This window comes from Chaetura pelagica, unplaced genomic scaffold, assembly GCF_000747805.2.
Source record: "Chaetura pelagica isolate M959 unplaced genomic scaffold, ChaPel_1.0 scaffold168, whole genome shotgun sequence".
NCBI lineage: Eukaryota > Metazoa > Chordata > Aves > Apodiformes > Apodidae > Chaetura > Chaetura pelagica.
In genome coordinates, this window is record NW_009954220.1 from 100,477 (window position 1) to 125,467 (window position 24,991).

General features: G+C 44.4%; 1 protein-coding gene across 1 annotated transcript in view; it reads left to right on the forward strand.

Moving 5' to 3' along the window:
• The first annotated feature begins 13,728 nt into the window (after nucleotides 1–13,728).
• The window catches only part of LOC104393907 (zinc finger SWIM domain-containing protein 6), a 105,189-nt gene continuing 93,926 nt past the window's right edge, over nucleotides 13,729–24,991 (forward strand). The window contains exons 1-2 of the mRNA XM_010003430.1: nucleotides 13,729–13,735; nucleotides 19,579–19,935. Of these exons, the coding sequence (XP_010001732.1) occupies nucleotides 13,729–13,735; nucleotides 19,579–19,935 (364 nt within the window). The remainder of the gene's footprint in view (nucleotides 13,736–19,578; nucleotides 19,936–24,991) is intronic.

A 24,991-nucleotide genomic window follows, 5' to 3' on the forward strand; every position in this document is an offset into this window, starting at 1 on the left:
TGGGGGCCCCAGAACAGGACAGTAGCCCAGGTGGGGTCCCACGAGAGTGGAGTAGAGGGGGAGAATCACCTCATGCTTCTTTTGATGTACCCCAGGATACAGTTGGCTTTATGGGCTGCCAGCACACATTGCTGGTTCATGTTGAGCTTCTCATCACCCAACACCCCCAAGTCCTTCTCCCCAGGGCTGTTCTCAATCCATTCTCCACCCAGCCTGTATTTGTGCTTGGGATTGCACTGACCCAGGTGCAGGACCTTGCACTTGGCCTTGGTGAACTTAATGAGGATGGCATGGACCCACCTCTCAAGCCTGTCAAGATCCCTCTGGATGGCCTCCCTTCCCTCCAGCATGTCAACCTCACCACACAGCTTGATGTCACTAGCAAACTTGCTGAGGGTGTACTCAATACCACTGTCCATGGTGCTGACAAAGATGTTAAGCAGCACCAGTCCTAGTACCAACCCTTGAGTAACGCAACTCATCGCTGGTCTCCATTTGGACATTGAGCCATTGACCACTACTCTTTGAGTGTGACCATCCAGCCAATTCTTTATCTACTGAGTGGTCCATCCATCGAATCTATATGTCTCCAATTTAGAGATAAGGTTGTCATGCGAGACAGCATCAAATGCTTTGCACAAGTCCAGGTAGATTGCATCAGTTGCTCTTCCCTTCAGAAGGATCCATGATCTTGCCAGGCACAGAGGTGAGACTGACTGGCCTGTAGTTCCTTGTGTCTTTGATTTTTCCCTTTTTCAAACTGGGGGTTATGTTTCCCTTTTTCAGTCAGTGGGAACTTCATCAGACTGCCAGGACTTTTCAAATATGATGGAAAGCAACTTTGTACATTCATCTGCCAGTTTCCTCAGGAGCCACAGATGGAGCTCACCACATCTCATGGACTTGTGCACCTTCAGGTTCTTTAGATGGTCTCAAACCTGCTCTTCTCCTACAGTGGGCAGATCTTCCTTTTCCCATTCCCTGCCTTTGCCTTCTGCAGCTTGAGTGGTGTAGTTTGAGCCCTTGCCAGTGAAGACTAAGGCAAAGTAGTCATTGAGTACCTTAGCCTTCTCCATATCTCGCATGACCTGGCCTCCTGTTTCCTTCTGGAGAGTACCCACATTTCCCCTAGTCTTCCTCTGATCGCTGATGTACCTGTAGAAGCTTTTCTTGTTGCCCTTGATGTCCCTGGCCAGACTGAATTCTATCTGGGCTTTAGCTTTCCTAACGTGATCCCTGGCTGCTCAGACAACTTCTCTTTGTACTCCTCCCAGGCTACGCCTCCTTGCTTCCACCCTCTGTAGACTTTTTACATCTAAGTGTGTTCAGGAGCTCCTTGTTCATCCGTGCAGGCCTCCTGGCATTCTTGTCTGCCTTCCTCTTCATTGGGACACATTGTTCCTGGGCTTGGAGGAGATGATCCTTGGATACTGAGCAGCTTTCTTGGGCTCCACTTCCCTCCAAGGCTTTATGCAATGGTACCCCACCAAGGAGATCTCTGAAGAGGTCAAAGTCTGCTCTTCTGAAATTCAGGGTAGCAAGCTTGCTTCATACCTTCCTGGACTCCTTTGCCCTTCAGGACTGCCTCCCAAGGGACTCTGTCAACCAGTCTCTGAAACAGGCCAAAGTCTGCCTGATGGAAGTCCAAGATGGCAGTTTTGCTGACCCCCCCTCCTTACTTCTCCAAGAATAGAGAACTCTATCATTCTGTGGTTGCTGTGCCCAAGATGGCTTTCAACCATCACATCCTCCACAAGTTCATTACTGTTGGCAAACAGCAGGTCCAGCAGGGCACCTTTCTAGTTGGCTCACTCACTGTCTGTGTCAGAAAGTTATCCTCCACACACTCTAGGAAACTCTGGGACTGTTCCCTCTCTGCTGCATTATGTTTCCAGCCGACACCTGGGGAGTTTAAGTCCCCCAGCAACAACAAGAACAAGCAATCAAGAGACTTCTCTAAGATGTCTGTAGAATATTTTATCTGTGTCTTCATTCTGGTTGGGCGGTCTATAACAGACTCCAACCAGGATGTCTGCTTTGTTGGCCTTCCCCCTGATTCTTACTCAGAAACACTCAACCGTATTGTAACTATTGCTAAGTTCCAGTCATTCATAGCACTCCCTAACATACAGGGCCACCCCACCTCCTCTCCTTCCTTGCCTATCCCTTTTGAAGAGCTTGTAGCCTTTGATTGCAGCACTCCAGTCATGTGAGTCATCTACCACGTTTCTGTGATGTGGTTTCATTTCCCAGCTTTACTCAGCTTTCCCTCACTGTGAATTTTTCTTTTAATCAGAAAAAAAAGACATTTTTTTTAACAGTCATGTTACACAAATGCAGTTTTTAAAGTGATGCTACACAAATGCGATTATACAACATATAACATAAAAATATAATAAAATATAACATAATTTTGAGACCACGCAGCAGCGCAGAGCAGAGAGAGACAGTGGCACCAGTGAGAACTGTTTCTTTTAATTACTGAGAGAGTTTGAGATGGGACCGGGCTTCTCGGAGACGGTGAAGCCAGGGCAGAATGGGGAGACCTGAGACTGAGCAGGAATCCTGAGGAGCCGGAAGGCTGACATGGCGGGGGAGGTGTCTGAGAGCCGCGGCAAAATTTGAAAGTGGCCATCTCGGCAGTTTGCTTAGACCATGTGACAGCGCGGAGCAGAGAGAGACAGCAGCCATCGCAGAGAGCGGCACAAGTCGGGTTAGTGGGTGTGCTCGAGGGCATGCGAGGAGCAGCAAACAGCGGTTGATTTTCTTTAGCTAGAAATACAATCATGGTCACAATACAGCCAAAAGCCGCAGCAAGAAAGAATGTGGGAACTCAGACTGAGCTTCTGTGCAGACATGCAGCTGTGTGGGTCTCCAGCTGCAGTGAATGCCTGAGCCTGGCACTTATACTTGTGTGTGGTGTGAGCAAATAAATTATCTGCTCAGGCAGGTAGTTGACTTGAGGGAGAAGGTAGAAAGGTTGAGAACGATCGGAGAATGTGAAAGCGAAATACAATGGTGGAGTCACACCCTGAGGCAAGGGCAGAAGGAAAAAGCTCTGGAAGAAGTGATGGATCCCCTCCCCTCCTGTCATCAGACAGATGGAGGGGACCCACGGGTCAGGGAGGAATGGAGAGAGGTCCCTCCTTGGATAGGCAAGAGAAAACCCTCACACCGCCCCCCCCACTCCCAGTTGCCCTTGAAAAATAGGTATGAGGCTTTGGAACTTCAGGGCCAGGCAAATTAAGATGAGAGGAAGATTCATCTAGTGAGTCACCTAGGGCTTGTCACTCACCCCCACGCCTTAGGACTTCTTCAACTAAGAATAAAAGGAGAGTAATTGTGGTGGAACAGAAGGGGCCATTTGTCAACCAGACCCATCCCACAGGGAAGTCTGCTGCCTCCCTGGGGCTTGAATTAGAGATGTTAAAAGGAAACTCTCTGATCTGGTACAGCCCTCTGATTATTACCCATTGCTAGTCATCCAGGTTGGTGATTATGAGATTGCAGAGAGAAGTCCAAAGGCTATTAAAAAGGACTTCAAGGCACCGGGGCGACTATCTGAAGGCTCAGGCGCGCAGGTGGTGTTTTCATCACTTCCTCAAGTGGTAGGAATAAATACTACAAGAGGACGGAAAACATACCTAATCAATGCGTGGCTCATGGGCTGGTGCCATTGTCAAAACTTTGGGTTCTTTGATCACAGGGAATTTTTTATGGCACTGGGTCTGCAGGTGACAGATGGAATACATCTGTCTCCAAGGGGCAAAAAGATTCTTGCAGGGGATCTGGCAGGGCTTGTTGAAAGGGCTTTAAACTAGGCTTGAAGGGGGATAGGGATAAAACTAGGCTCACTAGAGACAAGCCTAGGAAAGGTCTGCTGTCTGCCATCCCACTTGAAGTGGGAAATGGAGATAAATATGACAACAAAAACACAGGGCATGCTAATGGGTTGCTAATTGGGAAAGTGGCTGGGAATAGTCAGAAACCAAAAGTGAAAGCTAATTGCTCAACTGAGCCTAGGGGTGGTGTGCCCATGTCAGGGAAGAAGTAACCCAGCTCAAGTGTATTTACACCAATGCACACAGCATGGGAAGCAAAAAGATAGAGCTGGAAGCCCTGTGTTTGCGCTAACAGGTTAGTAACCATGGTCAGCTAGTCAGACAACCATACTGGAGGCCCAGCTTAAATGCCTTTATACAATGCATGCAGCATGGGGAATAAAAAGGAGGAATTAGAGATAAGGGTGAGCCTGCAGGGCTATGATCTCATTGGCATCACTGAGACCTGGTGGGATGGCTCCTATGACGAGCGTCAGAATGGAGGGTTATAAACTCTTTAGGAAGGACAGACAGGGGACACGTTGTGGGGGTGTTGCCCTCTATGTCAAAGACCAGCTGGAGTGCATGGAGCTCTCCCTGGGGATGGATGAGGTGCCAACAGAGAGCTAATGGGTTAAGATTAAGGGGAAGAAAGGCCAAGATGACATCATGGTAGGGGTTTGCTAAAGATTGCCTGAGCAGGAGAATAATATAGACAAGGCACCATATAGACAGATAGAAGTAGCTTCACATTCACAAGCCATGGTCCTCATGGGAGACTTCAACAACCCTGACATCTGTTGGAAGAACAACTCTGCTAAACGCAAACAATCCAAGAGGTTTCTAGAGTGCAAGGATGATAACTTCCTTTTCCATGTAATCGAGGAACCAACAAGGAGAGGTGCTATGCTGGATCTTGTCCTTACCAATGAGGAAGGGCTGGTGAAGGATGTCAAGCTCAAGGGCAGCCTTGGCTGTAGTGACTGTGAAATGGTGGAGTTCAAGATCCTTAGGGCAGCAAGGACTCACAGTAAGCTTACTACCCTTGACTTCAGAAGGGCAGATTTCGGCCTCTTCAGGGATCTGCTCAAGAAAGTATCATGGGATAACATCTTGGAGGGTAGAGGGGCCCATGAAAGCTGGCTGATATTTAAGGATCACCTTCTCCAGAGTGTTGCATCCCAACTAAGAGAAAGTCAGATAGAAACTCCTAGAGGCCAGCATGGATGAGTAAGCAGCTCCTAGAAAAGCTCAAACTGAAGAAGGAAGCATACAGAGGGTGGAAGCTAGGGCAGGTATCCTGGGAGGATTACAGAGAGGTTGTCCGAGCAGCTAGGCATCAGGTTAGGAAAGCCAAATCCCTGCTAGAATTAAATCTTGCCAGAGATATTAAGAACAATAAGAAAAGCTTCAATAGGTATGTTGGGGAGAAAAGGACAAAGAGAATGTAGGCCCTCTCCCGAAGGAAACGGGTGAGGTAGCAACATGGGATATTGAGAAGGCTGAGGTCCTCAATGACTTCTTTGCTTCAGTCTTCTCTGGCAAGTGCTCCAGCCTCAATACAAAGGCCACAAGAGTTGAAAGCAGAGCCTGGGAGAGTTAGTTACCCCCCACTGTAGAAATAGAGCAGGTTCATGACCATCTAAAGAACCTGAAGGTGCATAAATATATGTTACCTGATGGGGTTCACCCACAGGTCCTAAGGGAGTTGGCAGATGCAGTTGCTAAGCCTCTGTCCATCATATTTGAGAGGTCATGGAAGTCTGGTGAGGTTCCCACTGATTGGAAAAAAGGAAACATACCCCCTATGTTTAAAAAGAGGAAAAAGGAAGACCCAGGGAACTACAGGCTGGTCAGTCTCACCTCTGTGTCTGGCAAGGTCATGGAGCAGATCCTCCTGGAAAGTCTGCTAAGGCACATGGAAAATAAAGAGGTGATTGGTGACAGCCAACATGGCTTCACTAAGAGCAAGTCATGCCTGACCAATCTGGTGGCCTTCTACAACAAGGCTACAGAGATGGTGGCAGAGCAACTGATGTCGTCTACCTGGATTTGTGCAAGGCATTTGACACTGTCCCACATGACATCCTGGTCTCTGAACTTACAAGGCGTGGATTTGACAGATGGACCACTCAGTGGATAAGAAATTGGCTGGATGGCCGCACCCAGAGGGTTGTGGTCAATGGCTCAATGTCCAAATGGAGGCAGGTGACGAGTGTTGTCCCTCAGGGGTCAGTATTGGGACCAGTTCTGTTCAACATCTTTGTTGGAGACATGGTCAGTGAGACTGAGTGTATCCTCAGCAAGTTTGCTGATGATACCAAGCTGTGTGGTGTGGTTGACACCCTAGAGGGAAGGGACACCATCCAGAGGGACCTTGACAGGCTGGAGAGGTGGGCCAATGCCAATCTCATGAAATTCAACAAGGCCAAGTGCAAGGTCCTGCACCTGGGTTGGCACAACCCCAGGCACAAATACAGGCTGGGGGGGAATGGCTACAGAGCAGTCCCAAGGAAAAGGACTTGGAGGTGGTAGTACATGAGAAGCTTGAGATGAGCCGCCGGTGTGTGCTTGCAGCCCAGAGAGCCAACCGCATCCTCGGCTGCATCAAAAGGAATGTTGCTCCAGCACTTGAAAGGGGCCTACAGGAAAGCTGGGGAGGGGCTTTTCATCAGAGAAGATAGTGATAAGACAAGGGGTAACAGTTTTAAACTGAGAGAGGGGAGATTTAGGTTAGATATTAGGAAGAAATTATTCACTACAAGGGTGGTGGGGAACTGGAATGGGTTGCCCAGGGAGGTTGTTGATGCCCTGGAGGTTTTTAAGGCCAGGTTGGATCACGTTTTGTGCAACCTGGTCTAGTGGTAGGGTTCCCTGCTCATGACAGGGGGGTTGGAACTAGATGATCTTTAGGGTCCCTTCCAACCTTAATGATTCTATGATTCTATAATTAAGTATAATAACAAAACATATACAATGTTTTTAATACTGTTTTAAGGCAGTTATGAAGCAAAATACATCTCTGAAACTGATGTTAAGCGGCAAAAAGATATATTTTTTTAATGTTTAGTGTACACAAATGCAGCTATAAAATGGCAAAAAAACCTATTTTCTTAAGGTACTTGAAATTTGTGTGCTATGGCATGCAAGTATTCTACAGGGCTTCTATTGCCATAGTCAGACACAATCTTTGAAAGACTGTCATCAGCTTTCACGTATTTCTTCGATTTGTCCAGAGGACTGTGTCCTGAAGCAAGCTGTTCATAATAGGAATCTCTGCCCTTCTGCACCTTTCAAAGACCATCAATGAACTTCCAGATGGTTGGGTGGCACATTCCCAATTCAGCACAGAGGCAACAATGAGCAGTTTCTGAATGGTTGTTTGTCCAATCCTCAGCGCTCTGTGTTCTCTCAAACAGATTCCACGTGGGTGGGGGAAACAGAGGTCACCTACTGTGTCCTCTCCTACCTGGACAATTATAAAAACATCAAAACACAGATTTAAAAGTTATGTTAGACAAATGCAGATATAGAGCTTCAAAAGATGCAGAATGTCCCCTCCTATTTGGACAACCAATGTAGCATCCTCGAACTACTTAAAAAGAGGTCCAAGTTCTTGAGGCAGGTATTCCTTCAGAGCTGCAACATAGTTGCCCAAGTCCTGAATGGGCATGAATGCTAAGGCTCCAACCATTTTTGCTTGAATTGCAAAGTCTGCCTTCTCGCTGAATTCTTGAATGGCTCCTGTTGATACCATAAGCTTTCTCATATTCTGCTTCAGGTGGAAGAAGCAGCCTTTTAGAGCTGCTTCTTGGAAGCATTCTGTTATGGCATTAATGACAGCCATTTGGTAGTCACAGTTAATGGACTGCGGCCATATGTTGAGTGCCAGTGTTTTAACAGAATCAACCAACCACTTGTACGTGGCACGCTGTTTGTTCAACAGGAGGGCATACAGCACTGGCTGCACACCCCCATACTTCTTTGCTAGCATCACATAGATGTGGGCAAAGAGTTTGGGGGCTATTGAAAATGTGCTGTCCACATACAAGGTGTTGGATGCTTCCAAAATTTGGAACCACCTTTTTTGACAAATATAAGAATCCTTCTGGGTCCGTCTCCAATATTACCAAGCAGGAATTGCTCCAGTACACCTAGAGCTGGTGAATAGGTCTTGTATTCCTCCAGTAATATAAGGTCAACCAGTCTGACTGGGTCTGAAGGTGCTGAATGTAATTTATTTTGCCTTCACCAGATTGTTTTCTGTAGAGCATCTTTTCTCAGAATCTCCGCATGAGCTGCCGAGCTCAAGTTGGTCGTGCACAAATGAATAACTTTGGCTATGCCCTCCAATGTTTCCTCAGCTCGCCGCTTTATTGCTGTCACAAAACCCGCCACTTCAAGATTCACTGCTGAAGGATCATGGGTATGGGCATTCATCTCTTGACCACCTCTCCATTCCTGGTGTGAATCCTGGCTTTACACTGTTTGATCAGTTCACAATGCCAAAATTTAAGAGATTCATCACTTTGGCTGAGCTTATCAAATACATAAAGATATCTATCACAAGGGAACTTTTCCCTTTCTCTCTGGCTTCGAACTGTCACAGCCATCTCACAAGTAGCAGAGAGGCAGAATTATTTTTGCAAAGAAACTGTGTGTATATATAGAAGAGTTCAAGTGTATGACACACAACTTTTAACACATGCTAGTCAATTAATCTCATGTCTTCATTGTGCTTGGCTATCAGAGCTGTCCATCTTCTGCAAATATTTTTGGTTATCTCATGATTAGATAAAAACACATCAATCAAATGTCAGAAACAAAGAAATCACATTTAGATAACAGGAAATGAAACAAGCCTAAGAAACGGAAAATTAATGAAAAAAACATTTCTGTAGCAACAATTTTAAAAATCTTTTTGCAAGCCATTTTATACCTGCATTAATGTACCATCACCATTAAAAATGTTTTTTGCTGCTCAACATCAAAATCAGAGCTCTATTTTGCTTCATAACTGCCTTAAAACACTATTAAAAAACATTAACAGCATTACAAACCACTTTTTGTAATTTTATAATTGTATTCACATGTCACCTGCTGGTCTGTGGAGAGTTGTTGGATGAAAAGAAAGGCCCAGTCCATTGGAGTCTCTTGATCCTCAGGAATGAGACTTGTCTACTGTGTAAATAAAAAATAGGAGGGATTGGAAAGCCTTGGGCATCCGTTCATATCAATACAATGGGCTATTTGACTATCTATACTCATAGCAGATAAAACTACTAGAGAATCTGGCCAGCAAGGTATGTCTCTGTTGCTTTTTTTCATGTTTAGATGCAGTTTGGAACAAGGAAAATGTACCAGTTGGAATTTTGTTCCTAACATCCAAAAGCAGCCTGTGGGGGTACTTCTATATTGTCAGAGCCCCCAAATCTTCCTAACATCAAAATTTTCTGAAAACTAATTCTAGAGCAAATGTCTGCCTGCATAATCCTGAGCATCTAGTTGAAATAAAGCTTGTTTTAGCTTAATATATCAGAATCTCCTTTGCACTTGCCCTCCAACAGAGAGCAGATTATCACTTGCTCCAAAGCAGATTTAGAGTAGTATTTCCAAGGGGACATTGCTTTAGTAATGCAAAGTAGATTTGTTACGTTTTACTTGGGCTGCTTTGGACGTATGTAGTCAAAATCCAAGCAGGGAACCATACATACTCGCTGCCTTCTAGACTAAATTACCAGGTTTTTTGTTACTTGGAATAACCATATTTATAATCTGTTTTCCCTGAGTTAGATGTAGGGGAGGATTGGTGACGCTCTTTTAAGACTATGTTTGGCATAGAAACACATTGAACTATTTCCTGCGGGATGTGAAACATATTACACGCATTAGTCCAACACTTGACTCCAAAAAAACTTGTTTCTCTAGTTTAAAACTGTTATTTCTTTCCTCTGCAGTAATTTGCTATTGTGAACAAAATTATTAATAACTATATGTAGTACTTTAATATTACTTAGTGTCCTCTAGTAGAAAGAATAACATTTGTCGCAAAGGCCACTACTCTAATACAAGTATTTGTATTTCCAGTGGCAAGAGTAACCTGGAATAGGTTTCCCACCGGTTGTCCAAGTTTTATTCTCTTTCCACTTCCCTTCATATCAAAAGAATCTAAAACTATAGACTGGGGAGTGAGATCCAGGAAATAAACTAAATTATGTTAGTATTTGCAGGCCCAAAGCTTGTCACATTTGGTTACCTCACCCTGAGTCCTGGGATTTTTTTGGTCTAGAATAGTCTACGAGCCATTCATTTGGGGCTCTGTTACAAAGAACACCAGGGAGAAGGCCTAATAAAAATGTACAATGTTTAGCAAATGGGAATAATGATACTTAAAAGAGTACATAATATTTTATCAAACAGGCAATGAACAGCATATAATTCTGTATATTATGTAGTGGCATTAAATATACATATTAGTAAGGTAGCAGATGCTGTATTTCTGAAATTGCCAAGTAAAGTAGCAGTCTTTCGCAGCAAGGTGCTGCTTTATGTGAGACTCCTTCACATGTAATGAATAGCTAATTTCAGCTCTATAGTCTGTGAGAGACCAGAGGGGATCAGGGAAGGGGTAGTGTGTTCCAGCAGACAAAACCAGCAGGATGTGCTGAGATGTGCTTTTAATGGAGCAACATTTCAGAGCTCTTGGAGGTAAATTCATAAAGAGGGATGCTTACCTGTTACTTTGTATTCAAATTGAGGAATTATTGCTGCAAATGGACAAGCAGGCATATGAAATGCACATTTATGTTGAGTCTGTGTGGTGGGGCTTTGGTAGCGGGGGAGGGACCACAGAGGTGGCTCCTGTGAGAAGTTGCTAGAAGCTCTCCCAGCTCTAAAAGCTGGACCCACATCTGGCCAAGCCTGAGCCTGTCAGCAATGATGATGAACACCTCAGTGATGAACATATTTAAGAAAAGGATAAAATAAACTTCTAGAAGATCTGCAGCAGAGAGGAGTGGGATGTGAAGGAAATACCTGTGTCACTGAGGTCAGTGAAGAAGGAGAGGGAGGAGGTGCACCAGAGCAGAGATTTCTCTTCAGTCCATGGAGCACCCCATGCCAGAGCAAGTGACTGTGTCTGAAGAAGGCCATGACTGTAGGAAGTCCATGCTAGAGCAGTCTGTTCCTGAAGGACTGCACCCTATGGAAGGGACCCATGGTGGAGCAGTTTGTGAGGAAATGCAGCCCATGGGAAGGACTCGTGTCAGAGGAGTTCCTGAAGGACTCTCTCCTGTGGAAGGGACCCCATGCTGGAGCACGGGAAGAGTGTGAGGAGTCCTTTCCTGAGGAGGAAGGGGCAGCAGAAAATGTGTGATAAACTGACTACAACCCCCATTCCTCAGCCCCCTGTGCCACTGGATGGGAGGAGCTAGAGAAAACGGGAGCAAAGTAATTCAGGCCCAGGAAGAAGAGAGGGGTGGGAGAAGGTGTTTCTAAGATTTGGGTTTGCTATTGTCCTATTCTATTTTGATTGGTGACAAATTATTTTTTTTCCTATGACAAGTCTGTTTTGCCTGTGACCACAATTAGTGAATGAACCCGCCCTGTCCTTGTCTTGATCCATGGGCTTTTTGTTATATTTTCTCAGAAGCACAGAATCACAGAATCATCCTGGTTGGAAAACACTTTGAAGATCATCAAGTCCAACAATAACCTAAATCCCCCAACCATAACCTAATCTACCATTCAGAGTTTAAATCATGTCCCTAAGCACCACATCTATATTTCTGTGAAGCACTGGCAGGGGTGGTGACTCCACTGCCTCCCTGGGCAGCCTGTTCCACTGTCTCAACCACTCTTTTGGTAAATAAATTCTTTCTAATATCTAGTCTAAACCTCCCCTGGTGCAGCTTCAGGCCATCTCCTGTCATTATTCACTTGAGAGAAGAGGTCAACTCCCACCTCCCTACAACCTCCTTTCAGGTAGTTGTAGAGAGCAATGAGGTCTCCCCTCAGCCTCCTCTCCTTCAAACTAAACAATCCCAGTTCCCTCAGCCTCTCCTCATAGGACTTATTCTCCAGACCTTTCACCAGCTTGGTAGCTCTCCTCTGGACATGCTCCAGCAACTCTACATCCATCTTGTAGTGAGGGGCCCAGAAGTGAACACTACTAGAGGTGTGGCCTCACCAATGCCAAGTACAGTACACTTCTCTACTCCGGCTGGCCACATTATTCCTGATGTAGGCCAAGATGCTGTTGGCCTTCTTGGCCACCTGGGCACACTGCTGGCTCATGTTAAGTGGGCTGTCAACCAGCTCCCCATTGATCCAGTCTGTCCAGGTCTCTCTGCAGAGCCTTCCTACCCTCAAGCAAATTGACACTTCCTCCCAGCTTAGTGTCATCTGCAAACTTACTTAGGAAGCACTCAATCCCCTCATCTAGGTCATTAACAAAGATACTGAACAAGACTGAGCCCAAAACTGAACCCTGGGGGACACCACTGGTGACCAGCCGCCAACTGGATCCAACCCCATTCACTACAACTCTCTGGGCTTGGCCAGCCAGCTAGAGAGTGCACCTGTCTATGCCATGAGCCACCAACTTCTCTAGGAGAATGCTGTGAGAGACAGTGTCAAAGGCCTTTCCAAAGACCAGATAGACAACGTCCACAGCTCTTCCCTCATCCACCAGGCAGGTCACCTGATCATAGAAGATCAGGTTAGTCAAGCAGGACCTGCCTTTCCTGAACCCTTGCTGGCTGGGCCTGATTCCATGGCTATTCTGCACTTGCCATGTGAGTGCACTCAAGATGAGCCTCTCCATGATTTTCTCTGGTACCGAGGTCAGGCTGACAGGCCTGTAGCTCCCAGGATCCTTCTTTGGGCCCTTCTTGTAGATGGGCATCACATTGGCAAGCCTCCAGTTGTCTGGGACATCCCCTGGAGGAGGACTGTTGGTAGATGATGGAGAGAAGCTTGGCAATCTCCTCTGCCAGCTCTCCCAGTACACTTGGGTGAATCTCATCTGGCCCCTGAGTGTCTAGGTGCTGCAGCAGGTCTCTGACTGCATCCTCATGGATTGTGGGGGAGTTGTTCTGCTCTCCATCCTTATATTCCATCTCAGGAGGTTGAATATCCTGAGGGCAGCTGGCCTGACTATTAAAGATGAAGAAGTCATTAAGTATCCATATATAGCATATGACAAGGTGTAACCATTTCATACTGGAAAAGGATAGATTTAGATTAAACATTTGTCACCGTTTGACTCAGGATTGACAACAGTTCGTAAAACCTTTTTTTATTGTCCTTTATGGTACTGGCCAGATGGAGCTCCAGATGGGCTTTCTAATTTTCTCTCTGTATGTCCACAGAAGCTCCCTATACTCATCTTGAGTTTCCTGTCCTTCCTTCCAAAGGTGGTAGACTCTCTTTTTCTCCCTGAGTCCCAGCAAAAGCTCCCTGTTCAGCCAGGCCACTCGTCTTCCCCGACAGTTCATTTTACAACACATGGGGACAGCCTGCTCCTGCGCTTTTAAGACTTCCTTCTTGAAGAGCATCCAGCCTTCCTGAACCCCTTTGACCCTCAGAACTCACTCCCAAGGGACTCTCTTTACCAGTGTTCTAAACAGGCTGAAGTCTGCCCTCTGGAAGTCCATATTGGAGGTTTTGGTGACCCCTCTCCTTATTTCACTAAGTATCGAGAATTTAACTATTTCATGGTCGCTAAGCCCAAGACAGCCTCCAACCTCCACATCCCCCACCACTCCTTCATTGTTACTGAACAGCAGGTCCAGTAAGGCACCTCCCCTGGTAGGCTCACTTACCAGCTGTGTTAGGAAGTTGTCTTCCATACACTCAAGGAGCCTCCTAGCCTGCTTGCTTGTGGCTGAGCTATTGTTCCAGCAAGATGTATGGTAGGTTAAAGTCCCCCCACCAGAACTAGGGCTGGCGATTTTGAGACTTCTGCCAGCCGCCTGAAAAGTGTTTTGTCTGCTTCCTCATCCTAGTTGGGTGGTCTGTAGCAGACTCCCAACAGGATATCTGCCTTATTTGCCTTCCCCCTCATCTTTACCCACAAACACTCCACTTTGTCATCACTATCATTGAGCTCTATACAATCAAAGCACTCCTTGATGTATAGAGCCTCCCCACCTCCTCTCTTTCCTTGCCTATCCCTTCTGAAGAGCTTGTAACCATCTATTGAAGCATTCCAGTCCTGAGTTCCATCCCACCATGTTTCTGTGATGGCAGCTAGGTTGTAGTTATCTTGCTGCACAAGGGCTTCCAGCTCCTCCTGGTTATTTCCCATGCTGTGTGCATTGGTGTAAATTGCACTTGAGCTGGGTTATCAATTTCATCCTTGACATGGGCACACCACCCTTAGAATCATCTAGTGTAAACCTGGTTTTAGCCCCTGCCTCCTTCCAACCTAGTTTAGAGCCCTATCAATGAGCCCCGCCAACTTCTGCACACAAATCCTTCTCCCCTTTTGAGAAAACTGAACTTGGTCTGTCCTCGGCAGGCCTGGTGTCACATAAGTGTTCCCATGATCAAAGAAACCAAAATTCTGCTTGTGGCACCAGCTCCTGAACCACATGTTAAGCATCTGTGTTTTCCTATTTCTCTCAGTCTTCATTGTAGTCTTCCCTGTTACTTTCCTGCCACCTCGTTATTAATCCATGCAGGCCTTCTGTTTTTTTTACCTGACTTCCTCTTTGTTAGGACACATTGCTCTTGGGCTTGGAGGGGGTGATACTTGAATATTGACCAGCTTTCTTGGGCTCCTCTTCCCTCCAGGGCTTTATCCCATGGTACCCCACCAAGCAGGTCCTTGAAGAGGCCAAAGTCTGTTCTCCTGAACTCCAGGGTAGTGAGTTTGCTGTGTGCCCTCCTTGCTGCCCTAAGGGCGTTGAACTCCACTATTTCTTGCTCACTGCAGCCAAGCCTGCCTATAGGTTTCACATTCCCTGCCAGCCCCTCCTTGTTGGTGGGAACAAGGTCCAGCATAGCACTTCTCCTTGTTGGTTCCTCTATCACTTGGAAAAAGAATGTATCACAATGCATTCCAGGAACCTCTTGGATTGCTTATGCCCTGCTGTGTTGTCCCTCCAACAGGGTGGTTGAAGTCCCCCATGAGGACTAGGGCTACTCCTATCTGTCTATAAAGGGCTTCATCTGCTCAGTCTTCCTTGTCATATGGCCTGCAGCAGACCCCCACTATAATGTCCCCTGTCCCTGCGCTCCCTTTAATCCTGACCCATAAGCTCTCAGTTGGCTCCTCATCCATCCCTAGGCAGAGGGCTTGACACGGCCCTGATTTAAGAACCCAGGAAGGTTAGAACTGGACCCCCTTGCTTTCTAAACTCCTGCTGCAATAGAGGAGCCTGGGTGCGGCTGGATCCAGTCCTGTACATGTCACAATTCAGACTGGGCAGCCCAGGGAGATTAGGACTGAACCCCCTTGCTTTCTAGACTTCCTTCAGAGTGGAGCCCAGGTGTGGCTGGGCTCAAAATCCTTCTCTCAGACCTGGTCTTTTCCCAGAGAGAGTAAATGTATTATGGCCTGAGTAAAAGCTTGACCATCCAATAACCCTTGATCAGATTAAGGTGTGTGACACACAAGGTCTGTTTATAACAAATAACACATTTATTACACTACTAGGAGTTAATACTGAGCAACCTAAACAAAACCACCTGCATATATATATTAAGTAAGGAAAAGGGGATGAGAATAAAAAGGTGAGAGGAAGGGGGTGTGGGGAGAAAGAGAGAGAGAAAGAGAGAGAGATAAAGACGACAGGAAAATCACTGGTCCTGGATCCAGCTTTGTTGGTCCAGCCAATGGGGGAGGGTCAGTGTCCATGGTCAGTGTAGACGAAACTCCCAAAGCCCACCATTGCAGCCCCCTATTTTATAGGCCTAGAATCTTGATTTCACAAGGAGTACCTGTGATTGAGCCATACATGTGTGAGCAGCTGGAGTGGACCTACACCCCCTCCGCCCCTCGATCATTGTCATTATCTCAATCATTGTTGTTATGTCATCTATGCAGGCCATGTGCAGGTCATTACTGCAGTCTCCATCCTTCCAGACAGGCCTTTTGGGATGCATATGAGCAGGGGCTACAATGGGGTTTCAATACCATTTCCCAAAAGTAGGTCTGGAGGGCTGGTCCCTCATAGGGCTCCATGCACTCCAGCTGGTCATTGACATAGAGGGCAACAACCTCTCATGTTCCCCCTTGCCTGTCCTAAAGAGCCTGTATCCTTCCATTCCAACATTCCAGTCATAGGAGTCATCCCATCATGTCTCTGTGATGCCAATAAGAACATAGGCCTGCAGGTATGCACATCTCTAACTCCTCTTGTTTATTTTCCATGCTGCGTGCCTTTGCTTAGAGACATTTAAATTGGGCCTCTGATGAAGCTGACTTACTAGCTGGAGTGTCTGGAATTCCTTTGAGGTATTTCTCTGGCTCCTATTATCTCAAGAGCCCCTGGCACATATCCATAAGACCTCAAGTGCGCTGCAGTGTGTTCAGCACATCACAGAGCAACAAGCTGTGGGTCCTTGGTAGCACCCCATGTCTCTAACCTTGGTGTGTCATCCCACAGCTTGTCACAGGGAAGCCTGATATTATGCCCCTCCCCCTTCAAATGTGGTTTAAAGCTCTGTCAATGAGCCACTGTCCTGGTTTGAACCAGGATTAAGCTAGTTTTCTTTTTACTGATTTTTTTTCCTTCAGTGAACTCTCTTTTATGCAGCACACAAGTTTTCCAGCCAGTGGACTGATAATGCTCAGTGTTTATAGATACTGCCGAGAGACCAAGGACACTTTGCTCCACTTTTTGAATTTCCTGCTTTGGACACTAAAGGAGCAGAAGAGTCGTATCTACAACCCTCACTTAGGGAGGAGCAGACTAGATGGACAGCAAAATTGGCCAGAGATATTCCACACATATATATCTACATAGCTCTTGATATAAATCCAGGGATCATGGAAGTCAAGCCTCTTCCTTCTTCTTCTCTTCTGTCCATGGCCGGCGTCCAGGGAGGACTCTGTCTATCCGTCACTGTTGATCCCAAGGCTCGTGCATTCCTGACCCTCATAACTCTACCCTCAGCCCCTGTCTGCTCTGTGGCTGTCTCTGGCAGTGGTCTGGGACATTTTGGAACTGCTCACAGCTAAGGAGAGTGCCATGGGAGTTGCTGGGGGTGCGGGGAGGTGATAGGATTTTTAACATTCCTGCACATACTTGTATATAATTATACATATTTTCTTTTGTCATTAGTATTTCATTAAAGCTGTCTAGTTTTCAATCTGGAAAGTCTCTCCTCATTCTCTCTCTCCTTTCCCTAACTGGGTGGGAGTGGGAGGGGATCAAGAGCATTATTATTGCTGGTTTAATTGTCAATCCTGGGTCAAACTGTGACAGCCATGCAAGCTCCTGAGCAAAGACTCTCTTCCCCCATTGAGAAAGGTGAATCCCATCTGACACCAGCAGGCCTGCTGCTGTGTAGGTCATCCCATTATCAAAAAACCCAAAGTTGTGGCAGGGGCACCAGCCACAGAGACATCTATTAATAGACTGGATCCATCTGTTTCTGACTGCCCTGGCATATCCCTGTCTGAGGAAAAGCCCCTGTGTGCCAAGATCTGTTTCTCTGCTGCAGCTCAGGCTGACTGGAGCAATTTCCCTTGGTGTCAGGGATTGATTAATGAAATAAATTGGTTTAATAGAAAATATTTTATTTGGTCTTTTTCTATTGGAATTAATAGGAGTTTAGCTACTTAGTGAGAGCAGGAAGGAGTTGGATCAGGCCCTTTCAGTGTTCAAGTGTCAGGCTTTTCCTCAGCTCATAGATGAGAGTTTTATGTATGGTTCCTAGGAAAGTGATATTAAAAAAATTAATAATCTCCTGTACAGTTTTTTTGAGACCACAAATACAACCCTCATTTACTAGGAATTAACCTGAAATAGAGCTGGTTAAGTTTTAACAAATCCTCTTTTTTTGAGAGAGGCCACTCATGGGAGCATGCCGTGACTTCTTAAAAAACAAAGGGAAAGGCAGCTCATGATTCAAGGGGCAATTCCCCTCCCCTTCTCTGTATAAGTGTTGAGTGGAGGCAAGAGCAAGAAACCACATACGCCTGTGCTTCTTCATCCTCCCCTTCTTCCTCTCTGCACTTTACAGCTTACTGCCTCTTCAGCTTCAACTCTAAGTACTTTAATTGGTAAACATCCTCTTGCAAAATCGAGGTTAGTATGTGTGTATGACCTTCTTCAGGGGTAATCAGAGTACTTCAGTTGAATGTAATACAAACAGCAATGCTGACTAAACAACCTGCTCTAAAATATACAGCATAAGCAAATGGAAAAAATAGAGATTTTCTGCTTTGCTTCCTGTAGCTTGGAGAGGTTTTTCAAAACAATTGGAGATACAACATTTTGAACTAGAGCTATGTATTTTTTTTTTCCCACCTAATTTTCATGTTATATTGCTTCCTACAGCACACTTATATTTCAAGAATACTAAATCCATTTTGGACTTTGAGGGGGTGTGGTTTTATATTATTTCCATTATAAATAGTTAACGTGTAATATGTTACTTGTAGTATCCATTCCAGATTTTATATGCACAGTCTGTCCAAGTTTAATACTGATAGAACATATGAAATTTGTTTGTATTGCTCTGTATCTATACCTGACTTACTTAATGAAGAAACGCCCAAATACTGCAGTGATAAAGTATTTAGAGCCAAATCTGGGTCTTCATGTTGGGAAAACAGAGATGGGTTTAGGTCTGATCTTCAGAGAATAGAGTTTGAGACCTTGGTTCAATAGGGTGCTTTGTTGAGTATTGGCTGAAGTGAACATCTTTCTTATGGTATACCATACCTTCTTACAATATAAGAAAATCCAGCTCTTTTGCCTTGTACTTTATCATGCCAAATGGAAATGCAGACTTCTGAAACATTGCATGCGTGTCTCATTCAGTATTATAAATCTGTTATCCTGTGTATTGGTAACTGCAGCAGTTTCCATCTCCAAAGAGCTACACAAACATAGCTGCCCTACCAGATTGCTTCAGTTGAAGGTGAGTGTCATGCATGGTTTAAGGCTGGGCCAGCTATTAAATGAATGACATATGCTCTCTGTTAACCTCTCTCCTTTCTCAGAAGCTGACCGGAACCAGGACAGTGCGCTTTATCATCAGCTCAGTGGTGGGAGAGGTGAAAGCAAAGAGGTTAAGGGACTTGTGTCAGTGAATTGGTGGCAGAGTTGAGATTAGGACCTGGGTTCATGCCACTAGAATGCACTACTTCCTTCTTATTGAGAGAATGGTTAAATCTGCTGATAGATGAAGGCTTCCTGGTGTGGAGTTTGGAAAACTGCTGCCAACACACAAAGCTACAGGGAGTTACGCAGTGAGGTTAATCAGATGCAACTCTGCTTCTGTAGCTATCATTTACCAAATAAATGCTTTTCTTACTATCAAACTTTTATGAATGTTGTGATAGAATAGCAAAGAGGGCTTGTAAACTAGCTTTTTACCTCCTTTTGATTTTATTTGAGATGAAAAGGATATGTGCGAATGAAAGGATTCATGATATTTGTAATTAAAGCAAGTTCTTCAAGTTATATAATTTCTCAGAAATAAGATTATTATTTTTACTTGATTAATGAAAGGTTATTAATAATGAGATATGGCATTTTACTTAATAATGTAAGCTCTCTTTTTTTTCCTTTCACAGGTTTCCACTTGAGTGGCACAGTGACAGAGCCTGCAATGCAATCAGAACCAGAAACTGTTTGCAATGTAGCTATCAGCTTTGATCGCTGTAAGATTACCTCAGTGACCTGTAGCTGTGGAAACAAGGATATATTTTACTGTGCCCACGTTGTGGCACTCTCTTTATACAGAATCCGCAAGCCAGATCAGGTGAAACTGCATCTTCCCATTTCAGAGTCACTCTTTCAAATGAACAGAGACCAGCTACAAAAATTTGTACAGTATTTGATCACAGTGCACCACACAGAAGTTTTGCCAACTGCTCAAAAATTAGCAGATGAAATTCTTTCTCAGAATTCAGAAATCAATCAAGTCCATGGTAAGTTTGATACTTGTTCTACTTTTTGCTTCATTCCCTCTTTGGTTTTGAGCTTTTTTTGTAGCATTCAGGAGTGTGTCCTCCTGAGATCCCTTCCAACCTGAATTATTATATGATTTTATGGTGTTTACTAAAGAGGATTCTGCTATTGAACTTTTGCTTTAAGATGTTTAGGAAGTAAAACTTTTTGGAAAAGAGAAAATACATGTTTGGTAGATACAGAGTAGGTCAAACAAAAGGGAGTTCTTCTGATAATGGCCCATTTGCAGCCTAGCCCCTCTCCTTATGGTCTGATGACGCTGGCAGGCCCAGGCAGGCAGTGCTGCAAGAAGATGAATTTTGGGAGCAGCGCTCTTCTTTGGTTTTGAGAGCTATGGGGATGTGGCCAGAGGCAAGGTGATTGCTCTTGTTGTTGTGGGACTTAATGAGAAGATGGTTTGCAGAGCTGCCTGGTGGCAGTGGAAAGGGAAGCTAAAGCAGATGCAGGACATTAAGCAATAGAGGAAGATGCTCAGATGTTGTAAGCTGAAGGCATGTATTGCATGAGAGTTGGTAATAGCTTGAACATAAGGAATTAAGGGTGTCACAGTTTGACTCAGGTCTGACAACAATGTTCTCGATCCCCTCCCCCTCCCACCCAGGTAAGGAAGGAGAGAGAGAAAAAGAGAGAGACTTGGCTGGATTGAAAACTAAACTACACAGCTTTAATTAAAACACTGATGAATGATATAAGAAAATATATACAATTATATACAAATATATTCAGGAATGGGCAAAAACCTCTTGCCTCCCCTCACCCCAGCAACTCCCACAGCACTTCCCTGAACTGGGAAGAGTCCCGAGGAATCCCAGAGCTGCTGCTGGAGAAAGAGCAGAGAGTTATGGGGGTCAGGAGATCTCGAGCCTAAGGGTCGACGGTGATGGATGAACAGAGTCCTCCCTGGACCCCAGCCATGGACGGAAGAGAAGGGGAGAAGAAAAAGAAGGAAGGAAGTTGTCTTCTGTGATCTCTGACCTTCCTCTGAGCTTACGTAGATATATGGAATGGAATATCTCTGGCCAGTTTTGCTGTCTGTCTAACTCAGCCTCCTATGGGGGGGTCACAGATCTCCCCATAGTGTCTGAGCCGGCAGAGTGCAGGTGCAGCCTTGAAGCCTCAGTAGTTAGAAAAACATTCCACTGTCTTATCAGCCTACCAGAACACACTGTTGCTAGTTACAAGAAAGCTTACTGAAGGAAAAAAAAATCAGTAAAAAGAAAAATTGGCTTCATCCTGGCTCAAACCAGGACATTCCACCCCTATTCCATACCATATATTACATACAGGCTCTATACTTTACCAGCTGTCAAATTAAGGATTCTCTCCCAAAGTCAGATTACCTTGAGGTACATATTGTACTTCACCATCCTCCATCATTACACACCAGGTATGTCCAGGTCCCTGAGCAAAAGCAATAACCCTGACAGGTTTACCTTTGCCTGAAGCAGGATAGACCCAAACACTTTTACCCAGCAGGTTTCTTTCACACACCACAGGGACTTTATCCCCATCTGCAGTATGTAAAAGGTCTGACTGGGCAGGACCAGCCCGATTGATGGATCCCCTGGTATTAACTAACCAGGTGGCCTTTGCCAAATTCTTGTCCCAGTTTTTTGAAAGTTCCACCACCCATTGCCTTCAGGGTAGCCTTCAACAAACCATTGTACCTTTCAACTTTCCCTGAGGCTTGTGCATAGTATGGGATATGGTAGATCCATTCAATACCATGCCCAGCTAGCCAAAGGACAAAGGGGAAGGAAGAATTATGGTGAGTATGCAAGTGGTGCAGAGAAGTCTAAAACAGTCAAGGATGATTAGGAAGGGAGAAAGGAAGGACATATGATGGCTATAATGGCTATATTAGTTATACTATGGCTAATGTAGGAGAAATGACAGGGTGTTGCAGAGTGTTAAACTTCATCAACATTGTAATTATACTAATCAGGCATGTTGATTTTAGTCAGCTATTTCCTTATTGTCAAAATCTCTCTTTACTCATTGGTATTTAAAGTATTTTTACAGAGAGATTTAATGCTTATATCACAGCCCAAATAGCAAAAAGAATAGGAAACAAAATGCTAATTTGTTGATCAGCTGTGAAATTTCACAATGAGTTTTAGTAGGATAGTTTAAAATATATCCACAAAACTGTTTGTCTTTTACATGTTGCTTTTTTCCTAGTAAATGAGATTGCAGTATGTCTTTATTGACTAGTGGTATGTCCTAATAAAATACCAAAAACTAAAGTAGTAAATCCAGGCAGCACAAGAAAATAAACTGCTATTACCAAAGAAAGCTGGGTTACCAAAGATAATCTATAGTGTCCTGATTTTGCTCTCAGACTTCCATGAAACCATGGTCTGATTTTATTTTTTTTTAATTTAAGATGTGTTTACGGTGTTAAAAATTCCAGGATCCTTTGAAGGAAAATTTAGTTCCCCTGATTATATAGCAAGTGAATGTTCTTCTGGGATTCATACTGTAATTCTGTTTTTTTGATCTTGAATCAAATTCCTTAAATTAAAAATAAAAAAGGTAACCAGAAGAAATCTACCCCTGATTCTAATAGCATAGGTGGCTGAACATTAGATCACCGTTCACTCTGTCATATCTCCTGTGCTGCAGGTGTTTAGTTTATAATACAAAACTGTCTTGTAGACTTCTTTGTCACAGTTTGACTCAGGACTGACAACAATGCTCTCGATCCCCTCCCCCTCCCACCCAGGTAGGGAAGGAGAGAGAGAATGAGGAGAGAGAGAATGAGGAGAGAGACGTTCTGGATTGAAAACTAAACTACACAGCTTTAATTAAACAGTAATGATAAAAGAAAATATATACAAATGTGTTCAGGTATGTGTAAACCCCTATTGTCTCCCCCTACCCCCAGCAACTCCCACAACACTCTCTTTAGCTGTGAACAATCCGAAAAGTCCTGGACTGCTGCCAGAGAGAGCACAGAGTTATGAGGGTCAGGAGAGCTCGAGCCTAGGGGTCAACAGTAATGGATGGACGGAGTCCTCCCTGGATGCCAGCCATGGACAGAAGAGAAGGGAAGAAGAAGAAGGAAGGAAGTTGTCTTCTGTCATCTCTGACCTTCCTCTGAGCTTACACAGATATATGGAATGGAATAGCTCTAGCCAATTTTGCTGTCTGTCTAATTCAGCCTCCTATGGGGGGGTCATAGATCTTCCCATAGTGTCTGAGCGGGCAGAGTAAAGACGTGACCTTGGAGTCCCAGCAATTAGAAAAACATTCCAGCATTTGTTATCAGTCCAGGCTGGAACACTTACTGAAGGAAAAAAAAATCAGTAAAAGGAAAAGTGGCTTCATCCTGGCTCAAACCTGGACACTCTCTTGCTTTGAAAAGTTTAACCTCACTAAACCAATGTATGAAGAAGAATTATATTGAACACTGTTTGATTGCACAGGTAAGTAAGAGGAAAAACTCACAAAAACTTGCTTATAAAAGAGGAGACCTGGCACAGAAACACCAGAAACAGCTTTGATTAAAAGAAAGTCCTGAATCCAGAGTTGGATGAAGAAGTTCTATTCAGTGTTATCTATAGCTGTTTTAATTCCAGGGTTGTTTTATATAAAACTTCTAATTATTATTTTTTTCTCTTGTGGTGGCTGTACTGGTTCTGGTTTTGATATATTTCTAGTGATAGTCCAAAGAAATCAGCTCTTGAATACTACTTATCATTACATAAGAATAGTTCGGGGCTTTGAAGATCTCTGACCACAGCAGTCTTGTTGACTTGCTTATGAGCTGGCCAGGAAGATGGAATAACTCTGCAGTACTTTCCTTTCATTGAAGGTGAATTGGATAATTGTTTATTTGCTCAAAATTCTCTTATGCAGCATTCGATGACTGGCTTTGGCCACCTTTCTTGTGAAGAAGGTTACTGGGGGAACTAGTGAAGTGATTTATACTGATGACACGGGTTTTGAAATGGCAAATCCTCAGTGGATACAAGTGATACAATATCCTTTCTTGCTTCATGACTGAGCCTCGCTGCAGGAAAAAAATAAGGGGATGCTGTTAAAAGCACAGGAATGTGTTGTCCATTCATGAACTACTTCAGGAGAGCAGAGTGTTTTATTGGAAATCCTCTCTGTATTTGCCATGCTAATTTTCACTTGGTGGTGATTACATTACAAGAGGGTTTTGCATGGTTTTAAAGCACAAAAGCACCTCATATTTGAGATTTGTTGTGCTCTGATTTTCTTATATGACAGTGCTACCGACGTGCGGAATAACGACTTTACAACCAGTAAGGTTATAAAGAAGGTATGTTTATTCAGCGCTGGGTGCGCGGGGGATCTCTCCTCCACAAGCGTGCACACCCTAGAGCTATTGGCAAGTTCATTATTTGCCACAAAGTAATACATATTCATCTATACTGTTGCATATACATTAGGTATCCGAGGATAGGGAGGGGTTATTACAATTAATCATTATCATAGTTGCCCCCTCCCCCGAGCTCCTTGTTGCACTTGCGCAGTATCTTCTGGTGGTCGTGGGCAGGGGTCTTTGGGATGAAGGCCGTATGTCTTCCTCGATGTGCACTTTTCACCTCTAAAATTTGGGGTCTGCACAAGGGTCTTGTCTTCTCTGCAAGTTTCTGTGGGAGCATCCTCCCACACAATCCCTTCCCTCACCCTTCAGGCCTTATCTATACATTCCAAGCCTTATCTATGCTAAGCAGTGCCATCCTGTTTACTCCTTATGTGTTAGTCCTTTCTACCAAGGTAGGCCATCTGGCTTTCCTCAGATCAGTTCCCCCCTTTCTATATAATTAGTAAATTCTTTTACTTTACACTAATACATAGATTCTTTGTCAAGCATCTTTTGAAAATATTTGTTAGATTCCAACTTTTGATGCAAGTGATGCTTTTTCCAATTACCATAGGTATCTCCAGTGCTCTGAGAGCACCAGAGAGAACATTTTAACAGCACACAGGTTAGAGTTCCCAAAAATTAATAGCCCCACTAACACCATAAACAGTTGTCTC